Source organism: Sciurus carolinensis, chromosome 14 (genome assembly GCF_902686445.1).
Source record: "Sciurus carolinensis chromosome 14, mSciCar1.2, whole genome shotgun sequence".
Classification (NCBI taxonomy): Eukaryota; Metazoa; Chordata; class Mammalia; order Rodentia; family Sciuridae; genus Sciurus; species Sciurus carolinensis.
Genome location: NC_062226.1, coordinates 73779300 through 73800300, shown reverse-complemented (window position 1 = coordinate 73800300; position 21001 = coordinate 73779300). Strand labels below are relative to the sequence as shown.

Below are 21001 nucleotides of genomic sequence, written 5' to 3'. Positions count from 1 at the left end.
TAGGACCAAAGTGGGCACCTGGTGACAGATGAGGCATCCCAGCAGGAATGCTTCTACCAATAAAGTTAGTCCAATTAACACCAGCAATGAAACTGTCTCCTATTTAATTTGAGGTAGATAATTTGGAAACTAATAGGTAGCAAGAGAGTAAGAGAGCAGTCAATATAAAGTGAGTGGGTCAATAAGACCTTGAGAGAGGGAACTAGAGTGGCAGGTCCCTAGCAGTGCCCAGAATCTAAATCTGCAGAGGTGCATCCAGTCCATATACATCCCCATAACTCCCTCACTAGCACATGCACGCTCGTGTGTGCGCAGACACACACACACACACACACACACACACACACACACACACACACAACCTGAGGTGATATCTATTTTTTTCCCAAGAACTCAAAAACATATCATCAAGAAGATAGAATAGGTCTCTGACTTGGGACCCCAACAAAATTACCCCCAAATTTCAAGTGCTTTGCCTCAAAAATCTAAAGCCAAACCTCAATTTCATCTACTTCCTCCAAAGGCAGTAGCATTTTTCCTATTCACCCTGAAAGATGTGAGTCTGCTTTGTAACAGATTCAGGAAATAAACAGCAAGTACGTCATAATAAGAATGGTTAAGTTTCAGGATAAAATGATAATATGATAATAACAGAACAAATAAATATTGATAGGACAAAGATGATCTGGATGATTTCAACATAAATTCAACCAAGATACCTGTGAAGTATTTAACCTAGTTAGCTGATTTCCTAGAAGCATAATGTTCACAGGATGCAAATGGTTTTGTTCTAAAATCAACAATTAAAAAAAAAGAAAAACAGTGTTCTTCACAAAGAAAAATAGTTGCTGCTGAACAGGAGAATCAGTCCTTTCGGTGGGAGCACTCTGCACTCTTCTGAGGTCCTGTGTGGTCACAGAATACATTTGAAAAATGCTTAGTCGGGTGGCCAGTGCCATCTGTGACCACTGAGCATTTCTCTGTGCCATTTCAAAACCAAACTTTCAACTTTGTCCTCTTAGAATGGTGTCATGATACAGCCTGCTTATCTACTAGAAAGGGAAAAACTCAATTTTTTGAGTGCTTACTTTCTTTCCTCTCTCACAAACCCATAAACCTCTTGCAGGCCATTTCAGATGAAATATTCATAACAAGTTGACCAAAAAGCACTAAAGACACCCTGGGCTACCCTGGCCTCATACTGTTTGTAGCAGGAAAGCTAGAGGAATAAAACCTTGATATCTAAATTGATTCAGGGCGGCTCTGTGCTCCAAGTGGTCTTGTGGAGTAAAGCTGATACCTGAGTAGTAGACTTTGCCCCACTACTTCCTAGCCAGGTGAGCTGGGTCTGTCACTTATTTCTTCAGGTCTCAGTTTCCTCACAGATAAATTAATAAAATGAACTAGATGGGTACAGTCCATGAGCCTAATCTGGACTGCCACCTGTTTTTATAAATAATTTTTATTGTAATGCAGCTGCATTTATCCATTCCTACATTGTCTGTGACCATTTTCAATTAAAACAATAGAGTTGATTGGTTACAACAGAGACCACGTAGCTTGCAAAAGCTAAAATACTGCCTGATCATTTGCAGAAAAAAGTTTACTAACTCCCAAACTATGTAATTTCTAAGATCCCTTTCTCATTCAAAATCTGTTATTGGTTAAAAATTAGATACTATTATTAAAGAATTTCTTCTCTGTGAGTACATCAGAAATTATATTTAATACTTCCTGTATTAAACACAGAATATCCAACTCCAAAAATTAATACTTTAGAAGGCAAAAAAAAAGAAAGAAACACATACCTACATATAAATTTAATTTTCAAAACATATGAGATTATATTTTTAAATATTAAAGAAATACTTCAATAAATATAAATTAATTTGAAATATACTAGCTTAATTGCCTCTAAAATAGAAAAGAAAACTTTAAAGATAAATGATGCTGAGGGTAGGGGAACAAGTTTTCCTAAAACCTGAGATAATAAAATGAGAAAAACATAATGAACTCCCAAATGGCCATTCATCCCTACCAAGATTGTTAGAGGTCAACAACAGAAGAACCCATTTGGATTTAGGACAAGGTCCAAGATAGTCAAGGGATTAGGAATGATCTCTTCTTATTTTGGACCTTTGTTTCTGGTGACCTACAGTCAGCCATCTTCCCAGAGGGAAGAGATACATGGTTCTCATTGAACTAAAAATCCTAGGGAGGTTTATAGTCTCCTTGCAAGTTTAGCTATTTGGAGCAAATTTCCCACATACAGATATTGTGAAATGCAATTCAGGATGTCAGAGAGAATTAATTCTGTCTTTGCAATGACCTGCCTGACCTTTTTCACATAAATCTCAATTTCTAAAGATGGAATCATTCTTCTTGGAGCAGCAGGCTGACCTAGGCCGCAGCTCCAGAGGAGCAGTCCTCAAGTGTGGCTTCCAGACCAGAGTCAGCAGCATCACCTGGGAACTTGAAAGAAAAGTTAATTCTTGGGCCCTGCCCAGAGATACCAAATCAGAAATGTTATATCTTCCTGGTTCCTCAGAGACTCTGATGCATGCTTAAATTTGAGAACCACTAATATAAGACAAATCCTAGCCTCATCTACAGAGATGATTTGAACTTCAACCCTAGTTGAGAGTAGGATTCTGTTAACTGCAGGTGGGTTCTATTCACAGATTCAGTGGAACTTCAATAAGAGCCTATCCTATCTCTGCTTCTATATCCTCAACTCCTCAAGAGATGTCCATGACGTTTTACTAACTGTTTATCTTGCTGTCTTCCTGACTGCTACCTCATAGCCACATTCCCAGCTAGGGAACATCAGTTTATTATCTAATTCTAAATGCTGGCCGATCCTGCTACCTCCATTCTACCACAAGTAACCTATGTAAGCCTAGGACAGCTTGAGTACAAAAATCCATAGTTTGGCTCATGCTTTTGTAGTGTTCTTGAAACTTCTAGGGTTAAGCATGACAGTGAAATCATGGTGGAAATCTGGTTGATGGTTTTAAAGTTGATCAGACTTGGGTTTACCACTGACCAGGCCAGTATCTCTGAGCAAGTTATTTAACATTCTCTAAGCCTCAGTTTACCATAAAGTAGAAATAATGGTACATAGCATTGTTGGTATGTTTACATGGAATACTACATTTAAAGTATTATAATGTTTCTGATACATATCAATACATAAATATAATACTCTTTAATGTGATTGGGAATCCACTTGGATGGGCTGGCAATCATATGCTTCTTCGATGGATAAATTTAAGCCTCTTCATTTGATCTTGAGAAAAATCTCTTATATTTTCAATTTATATAATTTGAGAAAGAATCACCCTAAACATTCAACTGTGAACAAAGTGGTGAGTTTATTCAACATACTCTCATCCCATGCCCTGCATTCTATTTTGTTTCTTCTTGGATATTCTCTACTAACTTTGTTGATAAATTCTGAAGTTCGTGTCAGTGAAAACTTAAATGACAGTAAAGACATTTTGCATTGAATTGTTAAGGAAAACCTGAAAAGTTTATGAGAGGTCTCACCTTGGACTGAAACAGAGCAGGTAAAATTCCTCCTGGGAACAAATCATTCCACTCCCCAGAAGTCAGCAGATCCTTTAGAAACACCGAGAACTCCCATTTTCAGAGAAGCCTTGGGAATAGTAACTTGTCGTACATACTAATAATCTACTTCATACCAGTAACTTTCCCACCTCAGTTCATCTTCATAGATTTGTTCTGATAATACTTTGGTCATACATTTTGACTGGAAAAATATACAGGATCACTTTCAACCCCTCTTACTCAGATGAAACCAGGATACTACGATATGTTTAACATAATGTTTCTGTTGAGAAATACACTTTATTGTCCTTACTGATTCTCTGGCTGCATAAACTTAGGATCCTCACTTCAATTCAAATAAGTTTTTCATTTGTAAAATACAAGCATTATGGGTCAAAATTCAACCCAACTTTAGCATTCTATGGGTCTCTGACTCTGATGGTGAAATTTGAGAGTTTAATTTTTACACAGGTTGTTGTTATAAAAGATAATGGATTTTTTAAATAGGTTTTTTCTCTATGACCAAAAAATTCAACCTAGGGAAACATATGATAAGGAAATAATTTATGCAGACCACTATAATTTATCTACAAAGATTTATCTACATCATCATAATTAAATGCAATCGTAACAATTATAACTACAATAACAGACACAGCTCAGCTGACAAATTTAAAAACTGATTAACTATAGTAAGCCCATATGTAGAATGTCATGCAAAATTTTTAAAAAATATATTATGGGGGACTGGGATTGCAGCTCAGTGGTAGAGTGCACACTGAGCATAAGCAAGGCCCTGGGTGAAATCTGTAGCACCAAAAAAGCAGAGGAAGATGTTATAAAAGAGCAGTTAATAACATGAGAAAATGATCACTGTTGGGTGACAAAAAGTTAAGTAAACAGGTTATCTATCTCTCTGTATACGCACATACATACATATATAAACATAAATGTATGCACATTTTTAAAAAAATCTATGATGCTATATATTAAAATATAGTACTTGTTTATCTATACATAAACAATAAATAAATAATATTAATGTTACTTGATTGAAATAATCTAAATAATCTCATCAGTGTTGGGATTATCTTTGATTTTTATTTTCATACTTAGTTTTATCACATTTTTCAAATATTTTATAATGAACTCATATTATTTTTGAAATTTAGGGAGACAGAGAAATATAATTATGGGGGGTTGTGATGGAAATGGCTACATTTTTCTCTTTATTTCTGAAAGGATTCTTGAGTATCTCCTCTGCCCATCTCAGGTTCTCCTTCCCTTCATGACAGGTACTTTATGAAACATGCCATCAATTAGCAGATCTAGGAGAACAGCACAGAAACATGCTCTCAACCTCTTTTCCCAAACAGCCCTGGTCAGATATCGACACTGTGCATACTTTCCAGCTCTCGGGCCTTACACTTGTCCCTCTGCCAAGAATGTTTTTCCTCCATCTCCTGAAATCCTAAGCAAACTTTGAGACTCCATTTGAATGCCTCCTCCTCTATAATGTCTTTGCATTTCTACGGAGGCAAAGCTCCCCTTTGCCCCCTCTCCTCCCCCCAACACTGACCCCTATCTCTCTCTGTCTCCCCAACTCTCTCCAAAATTCCATAACTTAGGATTTACCTTTTTATACCCTTTATTGATATTGAAAGCTTGAAATGTAAAAAAGAGCAATGGAATATGAGGGACAGGAGACTGACTATCCCACCCTTGGTAGACAGTAGGCTCTCAGCTCCAGCTAACCCTAGTGAGACTATGGACTTAATATTGCCAGGCTTTCCAAAAATGTCAAGAAAAGCAAGAAGTCCATGTATTTTATGTAAAATTTCCCAAGTGTTTAAATATTAGCATGTAAAAAGACAAAAACAACAGGAACACTGAGCAGATCAAATGAAAACCAATATCTGTTATTCGAATCTAGCCTGCAGTCCCAAGTTCATAACATCTCTGTAGGCTACATCTCTACACCTCCATGTTGCCTATCACCTAGCACAGAAGTTGTCCATAGGTTTGCTCCTGGCAGGCAATCAACAGAGTGAACTCTCCTCTTGAGGGGTCAATGATGATAGGATACACGTCAAAGATACATCATTCAACATTAATATTTTAAAACTTGTTTTGATTCTGAACTTTTCTCCAGAGAGCTTTCCAAAGGTAACATGAGAGAAAATTCTTTCTCTATGACCTAAAACAGAAACTTGTTTCCTGTACTTTGTACTAACCCAAGAGCACTGTCAGCACTCAATAAATAATAAATTATAGTCATTTAATTACAGCTTTTATGCATCCAGGTCATGTTATATTGACTTCATATTTGCAGTCAAATTATCTGCCACTTAAGAAGAAAACAGCAAGGGATAAAAGGCAAATAAAAACCAGGCAATGGTCTAGGAAAAGAAATAGCAATTTTTATGTCTGCCTTAGAAGAGCTGAATCAGGCAAGGAAAATAGAAATGAACCAAAGCCAGCTGAATACCTCATAGCAAGGGCTGGAAAAGCAACTCACCAGCATCCTGGATCCATAGCATTACCTCACTGTCATTCACCAAAGAGCATTACCTAACTACTTTTGGACCTTACGAGAAGGCACTTCCATTTGCAATGGGAATGATAGCAATGACCTAATGAAAGGCACCATCTCAAAGTCAGATAGCCAGGGGATGTCGCCTGGAGTCTTTGAAAACAGTCTTGAATATAGGTTTGTCCAGAGATTGGAGAGTATGAGATAGAAGGCAGATCAGTTATAAAGAACTCATACATTGGTAAGAACGGAAGCATTTCTGGCTCCAGAACTGACTTCATGAGCACATCCCTGGGAGGATGCACAATCTGTTAATAGCCAGGATGTCTTGATGGTACTGGGAGGGGGAAGTTCAACAGTCAACCAGCCAGTCACACAGGATGCCTGCTGCATGATTAGCACAGTTCAAATAACAGAGGTCAGAGGTTGTGTTTTCACAGATAATAAGAACAGTTTTTTAAAAAAGGAATCTCAAATAGTTAAACATTTTACAAATAAATGAAACAGCATGTCATAATACAGAGTGCATGATGAGTTATGTTAGAGTGGATGGTCAGAGAAGAGCTGAAGAGGTGAACTGTTAGCTGAGTCCTTGGTGATAAGAAGAAACCAGGTGTGTGAAGCTGTAAAATAACTGGAAGCCTTGAGAGAGAAACAACAAGAACAAATGCAAGAGGATGTGAGGAGAAAGGTACACTCATACATTGCTGGTGGGGCTGCAAATTACTGCAGTCACTCTGGAAAGCAATGTGGAGACTCCTTAGAAAACTTGGAATGGAACCACCATTTGACCCAGCTATCCCACTCCTTGGCCTATACCCAAGGACTTAAAATCAGCATACTACAGAGATACAGCCACATCAATGTTCATAGCTGCTCAGTTCACAATAGCCAGATTGTGGAACCAACCTAGATGTCCTTCAATTGATGAATGGATAAAGAAACTGTGGTATATATATACAATGGAATATTACTCAGCCATAAAGAATGATAAATTTATGGCATTTGCAGGCAAATGGATGAAATTGGAGAATATCATGCTAAGTGAGATAAGCCAATCTCAAAAAACCAAAGGACGAATGATATCGCTAATAAGTGGATGATGACACATAATGGGGGGTGGGAGGGGTGGGGGGGTGGGGGGGAAGGGAAAAAATAACAGAATGAATCAAACAACATTACCCTATGTAAAATTATGATTACACAAATGGTATGCCTTTACACCATGTACAAATAGAGAAACAACATGTATCCCATTTGTTTACAATTAAAAAAAAAAAAAAAGAAACCAGGAAAAAAAAAAAGTAAAAAAAAAAAAAATGCAAGGACCATTTTGTGTTTGAGCATAAAAAAGAAGTTCAGGCCTGTGGACTTTACAAAGCAAGAGCAAAAGTGGTAGCAGATGAGCTCAGAAAGAAAAGAAGCAAATTATTTAGGGTACTGAAGGCTCTAGAGAGGGATGTGGAATTCATTTGAAATACATACAAAACCACTGGAGGATTTAAGCACATGAATACTACCAATCCCCCCGGTCATATTTCCCAGCATAACTGAAGCCACTTTCATTTGCAAAAGGGACAGTGGAAACCTGGTTCCATGTTAGACCACAGAACCACATGTGCTGTGCTGCTGCCCTTAAACTTGTGAGGGACTTAGAGTTGAGTATAGAGGGAAAGCTGGTAATTGAGTCAGCACTAGTAGGTTCAGATAATCCTAGGCCATTGTTTCAGGAAATGAAGCTGCCCTGCCAGATTCCAGCTCCACATACCAGCAACCTGTGCTGGACGAACCCAGTGTTCTTGAAACTTCCACAGCCCTGTTGGTGTCTCTGTTAGTCTCTTATTAGACTGTGAGCTTTATGAAGCACCAAATTTACTGAATTCTTTGAGCCCCCAGTTCACTGCATAGTAACTGGCACAGGATAATGATCCAGTAGTGCAGCAGAATGCAAAAGAATTAATAGAATGTGAAGCTGATTGCATCCTGTCCTATTTCTGGAAACATGCCAGCTTCAAGGGACCAGGGATCACTATGGGGCCAAGATTTCCTGAGTTCAACATTTTGACTGACATGTGCCCAGGTACCCATTGCTTAAGCCATCCTGTGCTACCTTGAGTCTGACCTCCTCTGAATTATGACTATGTTCACCGGCCTTCCTTTATTGACATCTAAAAAGGTGATCTCACCTATCAAACTGTGAGGTATATAAAAGAAAACAGCGTGTGCATAAAAGGAAAATCTGAAAAAAATTAATATCTTACTTACATATCCATATTCCAAATCCCAGCACCAGCAGTAATTGCAAAACCTTACAAAACATGCCCTGAGGAAGTCACCGATGAGAATTGTGACATAAGTCGTCAGAACATCAGAAACGGTCAGTCGCACGAATTCCTGTTGGAACATTATTTGTATTAAAATTCCATCTCAAATGGTCTAAGTGTTGGCATCAAATTTGTCATGTTTCTAGAATATTATTGGCTTTAAGACTGCAATTAATGGTGAAAGAAAAAAAGAAACGTCCAGGCATATCTGCTAAATGAAAAGTGTTTCTTTCACCTTTGTTTCGATAGTCTCAAAATAACTATTCCCCATCCCGAAATCAATATGACAAAAGTCTTTTTATTACCTAGTAACTTTCAAAAGTGTGACACAAGAATAAAAAAAAAAACAAAAAAAAAACAGGAGAATACAGGCAACATAGAGATGAAAGACATCTGGCCTTGAATTGTAAACTTCAAATGGGCAAAAATTGTGGGATGCAAATTGTATCTCAACAAAGTGTTTTAAAAAGTGCTACAATTCTCTCATAGAAGATGGGTTTTCAAAAATTTATAAAACCAGGGCTGGAGATGTAGCTCTACGGTAGAACACTTGCTCTGCATGCACAAGGTCCTGGACTCCATTCCTAACAGTAAAAAAAAAAAATAGTACCAAACCAGGTATGTGGTATGAATTCATTTGTTGGTTAAAAACATCCTCTGCATGCATGTATGCATCTGTATATGTACAAAATATTATAAAGAATCTGGAAAATTCAAGACTGGTCACTTCAGTGGCATGGTTTTGAATTCATGTGCAAACTATATGTGCTGTGATTTAAAGAGGAAGATCACTATTCCCCTATGGAAAATCACATGACAATAAGCAATAAATGTAGTTATACAATAGTATATTTTATAAATACTCTAATTAGATACCCAACAGCAAATGTTCATCACCATAGTTCATTTCTGCTGTTCCCTGTTTCTTTCCAATAATCTGAAACCTAGCACTGAAAATACTCAGTCCCATATTTTTGTAAAGATTCTAATCTCCTACTGTGAGAACCTTTTGGATTTTTATTTCCAGCTACCTCAGTAGCCTCCCTTCAAAAATAACCAGTGAGCTATCTCATAGAGCAAAGGCGCATTTAACTAGTAGTCACTAGGTGAATTTCCAGCCTCATGTTCCAGAGCTGTGTTTCCTAAGCTCCAGGTGGTCATGTACACCATCACGGTCCTGCAGTGTCCGGGGACCATGTGAAATATCATCATCAGCTATCTTGGTTAACTTTAGTATACTTTATTTTTCAACGATGACTACTATTGGAAGAAATACAAGGTATATATCAACTACCATAAATAGACGCTAACTGCAATATAAATAAAAACAAAAATTATTGAAAACAATATAAATTTAAACAACTGTCTTAGCATTAATTCTCACCCAAAGTAGCACCTGTGAGACTTTGTAAACAGAGACCTGGCTTGTAAACAAAGTCCATTTGAGGAAATGTTCTTCAAGAGGAATAGGGCGCACAAGAACGATGCAGGAAAAGAGAGAGAGTATTTCCCCACAGAGTGCTAAGAGTTGTCACGCCTGGGTCAGTTTTTGTCATTTTAGGGACCCACTTGTTTAGCTCTCCATATTTCTCTGGTGTTGCTCTTCCCTTTGTCTTCTCCACTCCAGTGTCACTGACCTCCTTTCAGACCCTCCAAGCAGATCCTCCAACTTCATACTTCCTCAGGCCACAGGGCCTTTTATATGACCTTCACTCTATTAGTCACTTTCTTTTTTTTTTTTTTATTTATTTATTTTTTTTACGTTTACATAGGGTAATTATGTTTATTATATTTTTCCCCTCCCCCCCACCCCTCCCACCCCTCCCACCCCTCCCACCCCTCTTTTCCCTCTACACAGTCCTTCTTTCCTTCATTCTTACTGCTCTCCTTAGCCTAACTCTAAACCTAACCCTAAACCTAATGCTAGCCCGTCCCACTTTCAATGCACCTCTTAGCTCAGTTTATGTCAATGACTACACATTAGGGCAGCTCTCTCTGGGAAGTTCTCAGATTTCAAGCATTTTATTTTTTTAATTATTTATTTATTTATTTTTTACAGACTGCATTTGGATTCATTGTACACAAATGGGGTACATCATTTTGTTTCCATGGTTGTGCACGATGTAGATTCACACCATTCGTGTAATCGTACATGTACATAGGCTAATGATGTCTGTCTCATCCCACGATTTTTCATACCCCCCCTTCCCTCTCATTTCCTTCTACATAATATAAAGTTCCTCCATTCTTCTCTCACTCCCCACCCTCCCCACTCCCATTATATATCATCCTCCACTTATCAGGGAAAATATTTGGCCTTTGGTTTTTTGGGATTGACTTATTTCACTTAGCATGATATTCTCCAATTCCATCTGTTTATTTGCAAATGCCATAATATTATTCTTCATGGTTGAGTAATATTCCATTGTGTATATATACCACAGTTTCTTTATCCATTCATCTGTTGAAGGGCAACTAGGTTGGTTCCACAATCTAGCTATTGTGAATTGAGCTGCTATAAACATTGATGTGGCTGCATTACTATAATATGCTAATTTTAAGTCCTTTGGGTATAAACTGAGGAGTGGGATAATTGGGTCAAAAGGTGAGTCCATTCCAAGTTTTCTGAGGATTCTCCACACTGCTTTCCAGAGTGCCTGCACCAATTTGCAACTACACCAGCAGTGTACAAGTGTGCCTTTTCCCCCACATCCAGGCCAACATCTATTACTGTTTGTGTTCTTGATAATAGCCATTCTAAATGGAGTGAAATGAAATCTTAGGGTGGATTTGATTTGCATTTCTCTAACTACTAGAGATGTTGAACACTTTTTTATATATTTATTAATCACCTGTATGTCTTCTTCTGTAAAGTGTCTCTCCAGTTCCTTGGCCCATTTACTGATTGGGTTCTTTGTATTTTTGATATAAAGTTTTGTAAATTCTTTATAAATTTTAGAGATAAATGCTCTATCTAAAGTACGTGTGGAAAAGATTTTCTCCCACTCTGTAGGCTCTCTTTGCACATTATTGATTGTATCCTTTGCTGAGAAAAAGCTTTTAGTTTGAGTCCATCCCACTTATTGATTCTTGCTTTGATTTCTTGTGCTTTGGGAGTCTTGTTAAGGACGTCTGATTCTAAGCCAACATGATGAAGATGATGATGATTCGGGCCTACTTTGTCTTCCATTTGGTGCAGGGTCTCTGGTCTAACTCCTAAGTCCTTGATCTATTTTGAGTTGAGTTTTGTGCAAGGTGAGAGAGAGAGGTTTAATTTCATTTTACGGCATATGGATTTCAAGTTTTCCCTGCACTGTTTGTTGAACAGGTTATCTTTTTTCCATTGTATGTTTCTGGCTCCTTTGTCTAGCATGAGGTGACTATATGTGGGTTCGTCTCTGTGTCTTCTATTCTGTATCATTAATTTACCTCTCTATTTTTATACCAGTACCATGCTCTTTTTGTTACTATTGCTCTGTAGTATAGTTTAAGGTCTGGTATTGTGATACCTCCTGCTTCACTTTTTCTGCTCAGGATTTTTTTGGCTATTCGAGGTGTCTTGTTCTTCCAGATGAAGTTCATGATTACTTTCTCTATTTCTATGAGGAATGTCATTGGAATTTTAATTGGAATTGCATTGAATCTGTATAGTGCCTTTGGTAGAATGGCCATTTTGACAATGTTAATTCTGTCTGTCCAAGAACATGGGAGATTTTTCCATCTTCTAAGGTTTTCTTCAAATTCTTTCTTTAGTTCTGTAGTTTTCTTTATAGAGGTCTTTCACCTCTTTTGTTAGATTGATTCCCAAGTATTTTATTTTATTTTATTTTTTTTGAGGCTATTGTGAATGGAGTGGTTTTCCTGATTTCTTTTTCAGAGGATTAATCACTTATGAATAGAAATGCATTAGATTTATGCATATTGATTTTATATCCTGCTACTTTGTTGAATTCATTTATTAGGTCTAGAAGTTTTCTAGTGGAATTTTTTGGATCCTCTAAATACAGAATCATGTCATTGGCAAATAGCGACGGCTTGAGTTCTTCTTTTCCTATTTGTATTCCTTTAATTGGTCTGTCTAATTGCTCTGGCTAGTGTTTCAAGGACGATGTTGAATAGAAGTGGTGAAAGAGGGCATCCCTGTCTTATTCCAGTTTTTAGAGGGAATGCTTTCAACATCATTCATTAAGAATGATGTTGACTGTGGGTTTAGCATAGATAGCCTTTACAATGTTGAGGTATGTTCCTACTATTCCTATTTTTTCTAGTGTTTTAAGCATGAAGGGGTGCTTTATTTTATCAAACGCTTTCTCAGCATCTATTGAAATAATCATGTGATTCTTAACTTTAAGTCTATTGATGTGATGAATTACATTTGTTGATTTCTGGAAGTTGAACCAACGTTGCATCCCTGGAATAATAAACTCCACTTGATCATGGTGCACTATCTCTTTAATATATTTTTGTATGTGATTTGCCAGTATTTTGTTAAGAATTTTCACATCTATGTTCACCAGGGATATTGGTCTAAAGTTTTCTTTCCTTGATGAATCTTTGTCTGGTTTTGGTATCAGAGCGATGCTAGCTTCATAGAATGGGTTTGGAAGGGTTCCCTCCTTTTCTATTTCCTGGAATACTTTGAGGAGTATTGGTATTAGTTCTTCTTTAAAACTCGTGTAGAATTTAGCTGAAAATCCATCTGATCTTGGGCTTTTCTTGGTTGGTAGGTTTTGATGGTTTCTATCTCAGTGTCAAGCATTTTATTCTTGTAGTACTTTGTTGTTATTATATATTTGCAATTTTGTAATTATTTTATTTATGGCCTTAAGCCTCTTTACTTGCAATACCTTAAAATTTTTATAAAGGCAGAGAACTGGTTCATCTTTGTTTTCCTTTAGATCTCCAGTATCTAGCATATTGCCAGGTATTTAGCACCTATTCAATAAACATGGGGTGAATGAATAAATGGATGGATGGATGGATGGATGGATGAATAAATAAGTGATAGTAAACTCCTGAAATTATTTTGGGATACAATTTTTCTCTTCCCTATAATTATTCTCCTTTCATTCCCCAGTCCACTTTGAGTTCAGATCCTAATAACTAGCATGAATGAAAAGTAGGCTATGAAAGAGATTTTCAGTTTGCACTTCCAGGTCAGGAAGATTTGTTCAGGTAAGAAAATTTCAAAGTGGTCAAGAAGTCTTCCACATCCTCCTAAGCATCCTCATCTCAGTGGCTGAAATTCTACTTTTTCCCAGGAAACAAAGCAACTTTTATATAAAATGCCTGAAGAGGATTCATTTCATATTGTAAATTTTACATATCTATTCACAAACCATAGAAGGAATATACTGCTTCAAAGAAAAAAAGAATTTCAAAATTGGTCCAGTCTACCTCAAGGACATAATTCAATTCCAGTTCTAGTATGCTAATCCAGATGGGACACCTGACTTCCACACAGGCCTGGTTTTGAGCACCACATACCTCACTGAATAACTTCATGCTGGTGACATTGAGTTGAAATGTTCAGGCAGTTTTGACCAATAAACCTAAGGCAATCATTAATAAAGAGGAGAAGGCAAAATGACAGGCAAGGACATCACAGATGTTCCAAGCTGGGAACATCTGTCCTGAAGCTGATTGTTCTGGAGAATGATTCAGCACTATGAACAAGGACTCTGGCTATGTAGGTTAAATCTGGCTCCTGGTATTGACTTCCTGGGAGGTTTTGAAGAATTACTTTTCTCAGTCTCAATCTCCTCACCTACAAAATGAGAATGATAATATGATATGTCTCACAGAGTAATTTAAAAATTCAAGGAGGTAGTAGTTGTCACATTAGACATATCTAATAAATGTTAGCCACTGTCATTATTATTCCCAGTTCTTGGCTTCTTTCATTTTGCGAAATGCAAACTTCAGTAAATGTCTTCAAACAGATGACCCCCAAATACTCCACTGTCTCTCTATTGAGTGCCTTTGGAAATAAGACTAAATGACAACTTGGGAATCACTGCAGACAAATTACCTGTATTTAGAACTAAGAGAACTTTGAATCCCACAGCATCCTTTAGGAGAAACAAAGCAGTGTGCATCTGTGAAGGGGGAAAGGAATTTGTGGAACTGATAACAGAATGATCAATGACCCTACAGGGGGGCATCCTTGCCATTATATTAATGCATCTGCTTTTACTAGTTTTTCAATGTTCAGTTGAGTAAATGATAGAAATGTTTTCAGATACAGCAGTACAGACACATATTGATCTCATAGAGGTCAAAACACACCAGTACTCAGTCATTATGTCCAGTGTGTTCCCTTCATTCCTGGGGATTCTACCTAACTCCTCAGCATTTCTGTTCCCCTGCTGGCTCTGCAGACTTCATGTGCAGAGTGAAAGAAAAAGAGGAAATTCAACTATACAAATGACAATATAAGGAAAGATGAAAAATCACTACACACAGCATTTTTAAAACACAGGATTTTTAAAACAAGCATCATGGTCTAGGGACTTCCAAGAGGAAGAATTGAATTGATGGCTTTTCCTTTATTTTAAGTCACTATGTATGGGACTATTACAGAAATTTCTGCTTTAGAAATATAAACATCTCCTAGAATAATACTTCATATATAATCTAAGCATTTTCTTTTTCCAGAAGTGGCCAGTCCAGATGTTATTATTTATAGTTAATTTTATTAATCTTGTTTAGTAGGTACTTGCCTTTTGGGGTAGGTTTCTTAGCTCTTGTGCCAGTCTATATTCTAGGAAGTATAGAAGGGAATATCTCAAAATCTGAGAGTTTTTTCATTTCTTGAAACTGGTACAGAAGATTCAGAGGTCAACTTAGATGTGATAAAACAGACTTGTGTTAAGTATTGTGACCATACTTCATGACAAAAAGCCTTGAAATATGGAAACCCATGTACCCATGAGCAGTCATTTTCAATCACTGCTATAATAAATTGCCCCAAACTTAATGACTTAAAACAATACGAATTTATTTTTGCACAGTTCTAGAAGTCAGAAGTCTAAAAGTACAGATATGGGGAGAATCTGTTACCTTGCCCTTTCTAACCCCAAGAGGCTGCCCCCATTCTTTGGCTCATGGTTCCTTCCTCTACCTGTAAAGCACATCAATCCAACCTCTTGTTCTATTGCCATATCTCAATTTTCTGATGTTGACATTTTTATCTTTAAATTATAATGACCCTTGTGATTTTTTACTAGGTCCACTCATATCATTTGGAATAATTCTTCCAACCCAAGATCCTTAATGTAATCACATCTTCAAAGTCCATCTTGCCATGTAAGATAACAACACCTTCATAGGTTCCAGGGACTAGGATATGGACAACTTTGAAGGTGACTTATTCTGTCTACCACACCCTGGATCACAAGTATCTCTCTCCTAAATGCTGCCAACTTTTGTTCAATGTTATTTCACTTTTTATTTCATATATAATATGTTCTTTTAAACATGTATGAAATGTGCTTGACTGAAAATTAGAAGTCTAATAATATATAACTAAGAAGGCAGGGATTTATCTCAGCCCCAAAAGGTTCAAAAATTAAGTAAAATAAAAATCCTTAATTAAACCATAATTTTGTACTCAATTTTTAATTATCTATGTCTAACATTATACATATTGATTTTATTGTTTTCCCACAATCAAAATCACAGTTGATTAGCTTACATCTAATGAGCATCATATTGAGGCTGAAGATATCTATTTGTTTAAATTATATTAGTTTAATAAGATAAATACTAATTCCCCATTTTCCCTTTTATCTTATAAAAAATAAGTACACTGTAAAAAAATCACCCAAATAATTTCACAAAACACTACATTACTACTGAACCTGAACTGTTGCCTAAAGGACATACAATGATATATTTAAGTTTTTCTCTTCTCAGTGATGAACTGAAGTCCCAAATCAATTTATGAAAAGCACATTAGGAATGCCAATTATAACATGATAAAATTATAGGTATTTCAAAATATAAATTATATCTGTACAGAAATAAGAGACTATGAAGTAGATTTTCTTGTAGGTTTTGTTTGGTTCGATTTGGTTTGGTTTACCTTATAGCATGGAAATCATGTGAAACATCACTTCTTTTCTCTGATAAAATACCACTGGCCTTGGACTGGAGTCATTTATGTAATTACCATGAAAATGAATAACTTCAAATAGTATTTCCTTTAAGGCTTATGGAAAAATTATTTAACAAAAATTGACATTATTAAAATTTGTATATGATCCCCAAAGAACCTATATTTTTTTGTTTTTGTTTTTATGATAAATGTATAATACTAAATAGAACTCCATTTAAATACTGATTTGAGCCTGTACCTAAAGCTTGGTGCTTTATTAGAATATAAGTAAACAGTAAACTTCTCCTCTTATCATTTTAAACTCTCCTTTCTTTATTTGCAACTGTAAAAGAGGAATACATGAACTTATCTCAAGGGACAGATGTGAGAGCTGCATAGGATAATACATATGAAGTTCAGAGCCAGCACAAGGTAAAAGTTCAAGTGATAAGCTATTTTTATTAATAAGCAGTGAAATGAAAATAGACTAGACTTATGGAAGAAATATTGACTCTGCTCTTTTTTCAATTGACTAATTGCATGTACTTCTGCTGATGGGATTACCTGTCCCACCATGGTTTCCCAGCAGGGTCCTCGAGGTACATCTGCAGGGTGAACAAAAAATGGTAGCCCAGTGCTATTCTCAGAGAGGGATGCATTATAGGCCTTGATCATATTGGCTTCCCACAGGGTGATGTTGGCCTTCACGAGCTTCTCCTCTTCAATCTAGAGAGCAAAGAGATGGAAACAAAAATAAGACAGCACTATTTCCAAAAGCATTGGAGGCCATCATGAGGTTGGGAAATCAAAATGCTGGTGAAAAGGACAATCCAGACATAAGGCTTACCTTGTTGTTAATCTCATCCATCAAGGCAAGAATAAATACATACAGGTTGCCTAAAAGAAGTGCAAAAATGCGTCCCAGGAGCCATTTCAGAGCAATGAGAGGATGGTAGTCTTCCAGTTCAGCAAATAAGTCAAACAGTGTTGGACAGAACATCCCCAGGAGAGACATAACCATATTCATCTGCATGGAGATGTGAGGAGTGGTCCAGGTTAATGGTGTTTAATAACCATTGGTGCTTTCCTCCAGAATTCTGGAAGATTTTCAGCTCAGTTCTTTGAATCTTTTATAAAGACTAAAGAAGATTTCTTCATGCATTTCTAGAATTTGATTTAACAAACAAAAACAATATTCAACTTACATTCTCAAGATGTATGTGTGTATGAGTGTGTAAGTACCTGTAGTAATGCTCTGTTTCCTGGTACAATGAGGCATGCAATTTATATCATTCTATTGGTAACTGATTCTGCTATGGAGATGCACTTCACTATAAGATTCCCAAAGAAAATGGAAAATTATTTGCTTAAGGATGAGGCCCAAACTGAGAATATTAATATCAGCATTGTTGGGTTAATCAGTAAGAATGAATGAATTCCCTGAGATTGGTTTAGGACTAAATACTAAATTCTGGGATGCAAACTTTTAGAACACACAGCATAATTTTATGGAAGCCAAGTTAAGAAAGTTGCAAGAATAAAAGTCTGACTTACAAATCCATGGGCAAGAGAATGATGCAAGCAGACAGGAGAGAAGGAGGGTGAAAATCAATGAAAGAGGGCAAGAGAAAGGGAGGGAAGAGGAGGAGGAAGAGAAGGAAGAGGTAGAAAAGGAAAAGGAGGAAGGGAGAGGAGGAAGAGGGAAGGAGAAAGGCATATAGTGAGAGAGACAGAAAAAGAAATGAAAAATAGAAAATGTGTCATTCAGAGTATCTCCGCCTTAATGTTTGACACTTTAATTATTACATCAATAGGTTAGATTAAGTTAAAGAAAAAAATTCCAAATATGTACTACTTTTATAATGAGAAAAGTCTATGCCTATTTTTCTGAAATACCTGGCTTATTGTCAACATAAAACATTTCCTGTTTTCCCCTGTGGATTCCATGCTTTGAATGATGATAACTACCAGACTATGTTGAGAAAATAATTGCAAATATGGTGTTTTTTAAGAATGTCTCATAAGTATGATCAAGAAGATATAAAACTCAGCAAGACATAATATAAAATCAGCATGAGATAATTTTGGTCTAACATAAAAACTTAACAGATCCTGTGCAATCATAAAGTTAAATTTAAATTCTGTCTTATTGGATTTGTAAAGTTATTCATGAATCCCCATTATTCCCTTCATTGACCTCCAGGACTCAGGGGGTCCCTTAAAATGGATTGGAAGTCAAGCATTTTTTTTTTCTTGTTTTTTTTTTTTGGTGCTAGGGATTGAACCCAGAGGCACTTGACCACTAAGCTACATCCCAAGCCTCTATATTATATTTATTTTGAGACAGGGTCTCACAAAGTTGCTAAGGATGGCCTTGAACTTGCAATCCTCCTGCCTCAGCCTCCCAAGTTGCTTGGATTGTAGGTGTGTGCCACCATACTGGCTCAAGCATCTTTTTACAAACAGTGATCATTTTAATGATAATCAATCACTCACTATTTAGTGTAGTTTGTTTGTATAAAACATATGATCAATATGAACCATAAACCAAAACTGTATGATAATTTTGCTTATATTTACTGTTATAATTAAAAGGGAGTATTGAAAGAAAACTTACTAAATAAGGTTGGAAGTGTTCTTTTTTTTTAAGTTAAAAAAAAAATCTCTTAATAATGACTTCTAAGTACCAAGAAACATCTGTGTTATTATAGTCTGGTTCCTCATCTCTACTGTCACCACTTCTGAAGTACCTAGAGCGTTCTAGAACATTTCAATTTGGGGCCTTTTTTTTTTTTTTTTTTTTGTAAATGGACCATAACATTTGCTCTCCAAGATTTTTCTAGGAAATTCTTCCCTATTAAGATTTATATGTGTGTATATATATATATATCCTTTTTTTTTTTTTTTTTTTTTGGTTTGCAAGTTCTATAGAAGTTTCAGTGTGGAAAGTCTATCCTTCCCTCAGCCTAAATCTGAACATACTTTAAAAATCCCCAAGTTCAAACTGATGTCACATTGTACACAAGGATATTTTATGGAGAGAATAGGCCTCAGCAACAACTCATGATCAGTGATTTCTGATTCTAAATATCTACCTCTAGCCTCCTTTCTCTGCTACTGAGCAGACAGATACTCTGAAGGCAAAGTTGGCTAAGAGCCAGCCTTCTAGAAGGAAGATGGACAGCTGGACTTCTCCTGAAACACTGGGAAACCCAAACTTGCCCAAGACTGGGGAGGCATTCTGAATGCTTCCAATGAGATAAATGTAGGATATAAGGTCTTTATCACAGCTGTTTCAAAAAATTCAGGAAGCTGGATCTTTCACAGGCAGAAGGGGGAATCTATAGGGAAAGCAACATGGGGTCATAGAAAGAGTGTTGAACTTGAAAGCAAGACTCCTGGGTGCTCACCTGACTCTTCTCCTAACTGTATAACCATAAAGCCAACACCCAATCTCCTGAGATTCATCATTCCATCTATAAAATCTAGTGGTTGGACGATGTGCTTTCTAATATCTCTCCCTTTTCTAATTTTCCACCATGTCACAAAACAAAATACAGCACAAATTTGCAAATAAAACTGGGAGAGGGTGGAAAATGTGCAACCAGGTTGATTACAAAGGCAAGATGGGGGGACAGGTAAATAGTGGCTTTATCTAATGTCCCACCATAGAAACAAAGCTCACAAAATAGCAAATATCAGGTTTTAAGCACATAAAAAGCATGCAGAGACGAACTTCATTTTTTTCCCACCACCCAAGGGTGTCAGGATCTTGCTGCGCAAATTCCTGGGATCGCTTCACAGCCCAAAAGATGAGGTATCCGCTTGCACCAAGTGTTAGAAACACAAAGAAGTTAGCAAGAAACCTCAGGAATCTGATCAAGTGGACATTTTCTTCTACTTGGGCTGCTCTTTCTTCTGTTATAGCTTCCTGTACCCAAGCAAAACAAAACACAGCAAAAACAAAAATCTTAGCTATGAAAAGTTTTATGAACTCAGGAATGTGAAAATAAAAAGGTAAACTAAACCTGGAATTCTACAAACCAGCCACTAACTAATGGCAAATGAAGAAGGAAAAATTCTTGCATATAAACTTTAAAATACTAGGCTAGTTCATGATAAAAGATACTGTCTTCCAGTACAATTTTTTAAAGCTACAAAAGAATGTTTTAGAATCATTCAAATATTGAGCTAACTCATGTCTGTAAATATTTAGTAAGCATTATTCTATTATTTAGACTCTCTGATTCTGATTACTGATGTTTCCTTTTTCAACTAGGTAGCAATTCTTTTATTATCACACTTGAAGAAAAGTCCTTAAGGGATAATAATGCTGTCATGGGTCATCAGATACCTGCTAGTCACAATCCAAACCACATCCAGATCCCAGTGGGCAGAAACAATGAATTTATCTTCCTTCTAACCATCAAGGTACTTCACTAGCTAGGCTGCTTAGAATCCCTCCAATGCTACTTT

At 36.6% G+C, this 21001-nt stretch overlaps 1 protein-coding gene across 1 annotated transcript in view; it reads right to left on the bottom strand.

Moving 5' to 3' along the window:
* The window catches only part of Tmc1 (transmembrane channel like 1), a 127601-nt gene that overhangs the window by 18268 nt on the left and 88332 nt on the right, over positions 1–21001 (bottom strand). Inside the window, exons 11-14 of the mRNA XM_047524024.1 lie at positions 20262–20456; positions 17373–17552; positions 17090–17251; positions 8369–8497 (exon numbers count right to left, since the gene is read on the bottom strand). Coding sequence (XP_047379980.1) covers positions 8369–8497; positions 17090–17251; positions 17373–17552; positions 20262–20456 — 666 coding nt within the window. The remainder of the gene's footprint in view (positions 1–8368; positions 8498–17089; positions 17252–17372; positions 17553–20261; positions 20457–21001) is intronic.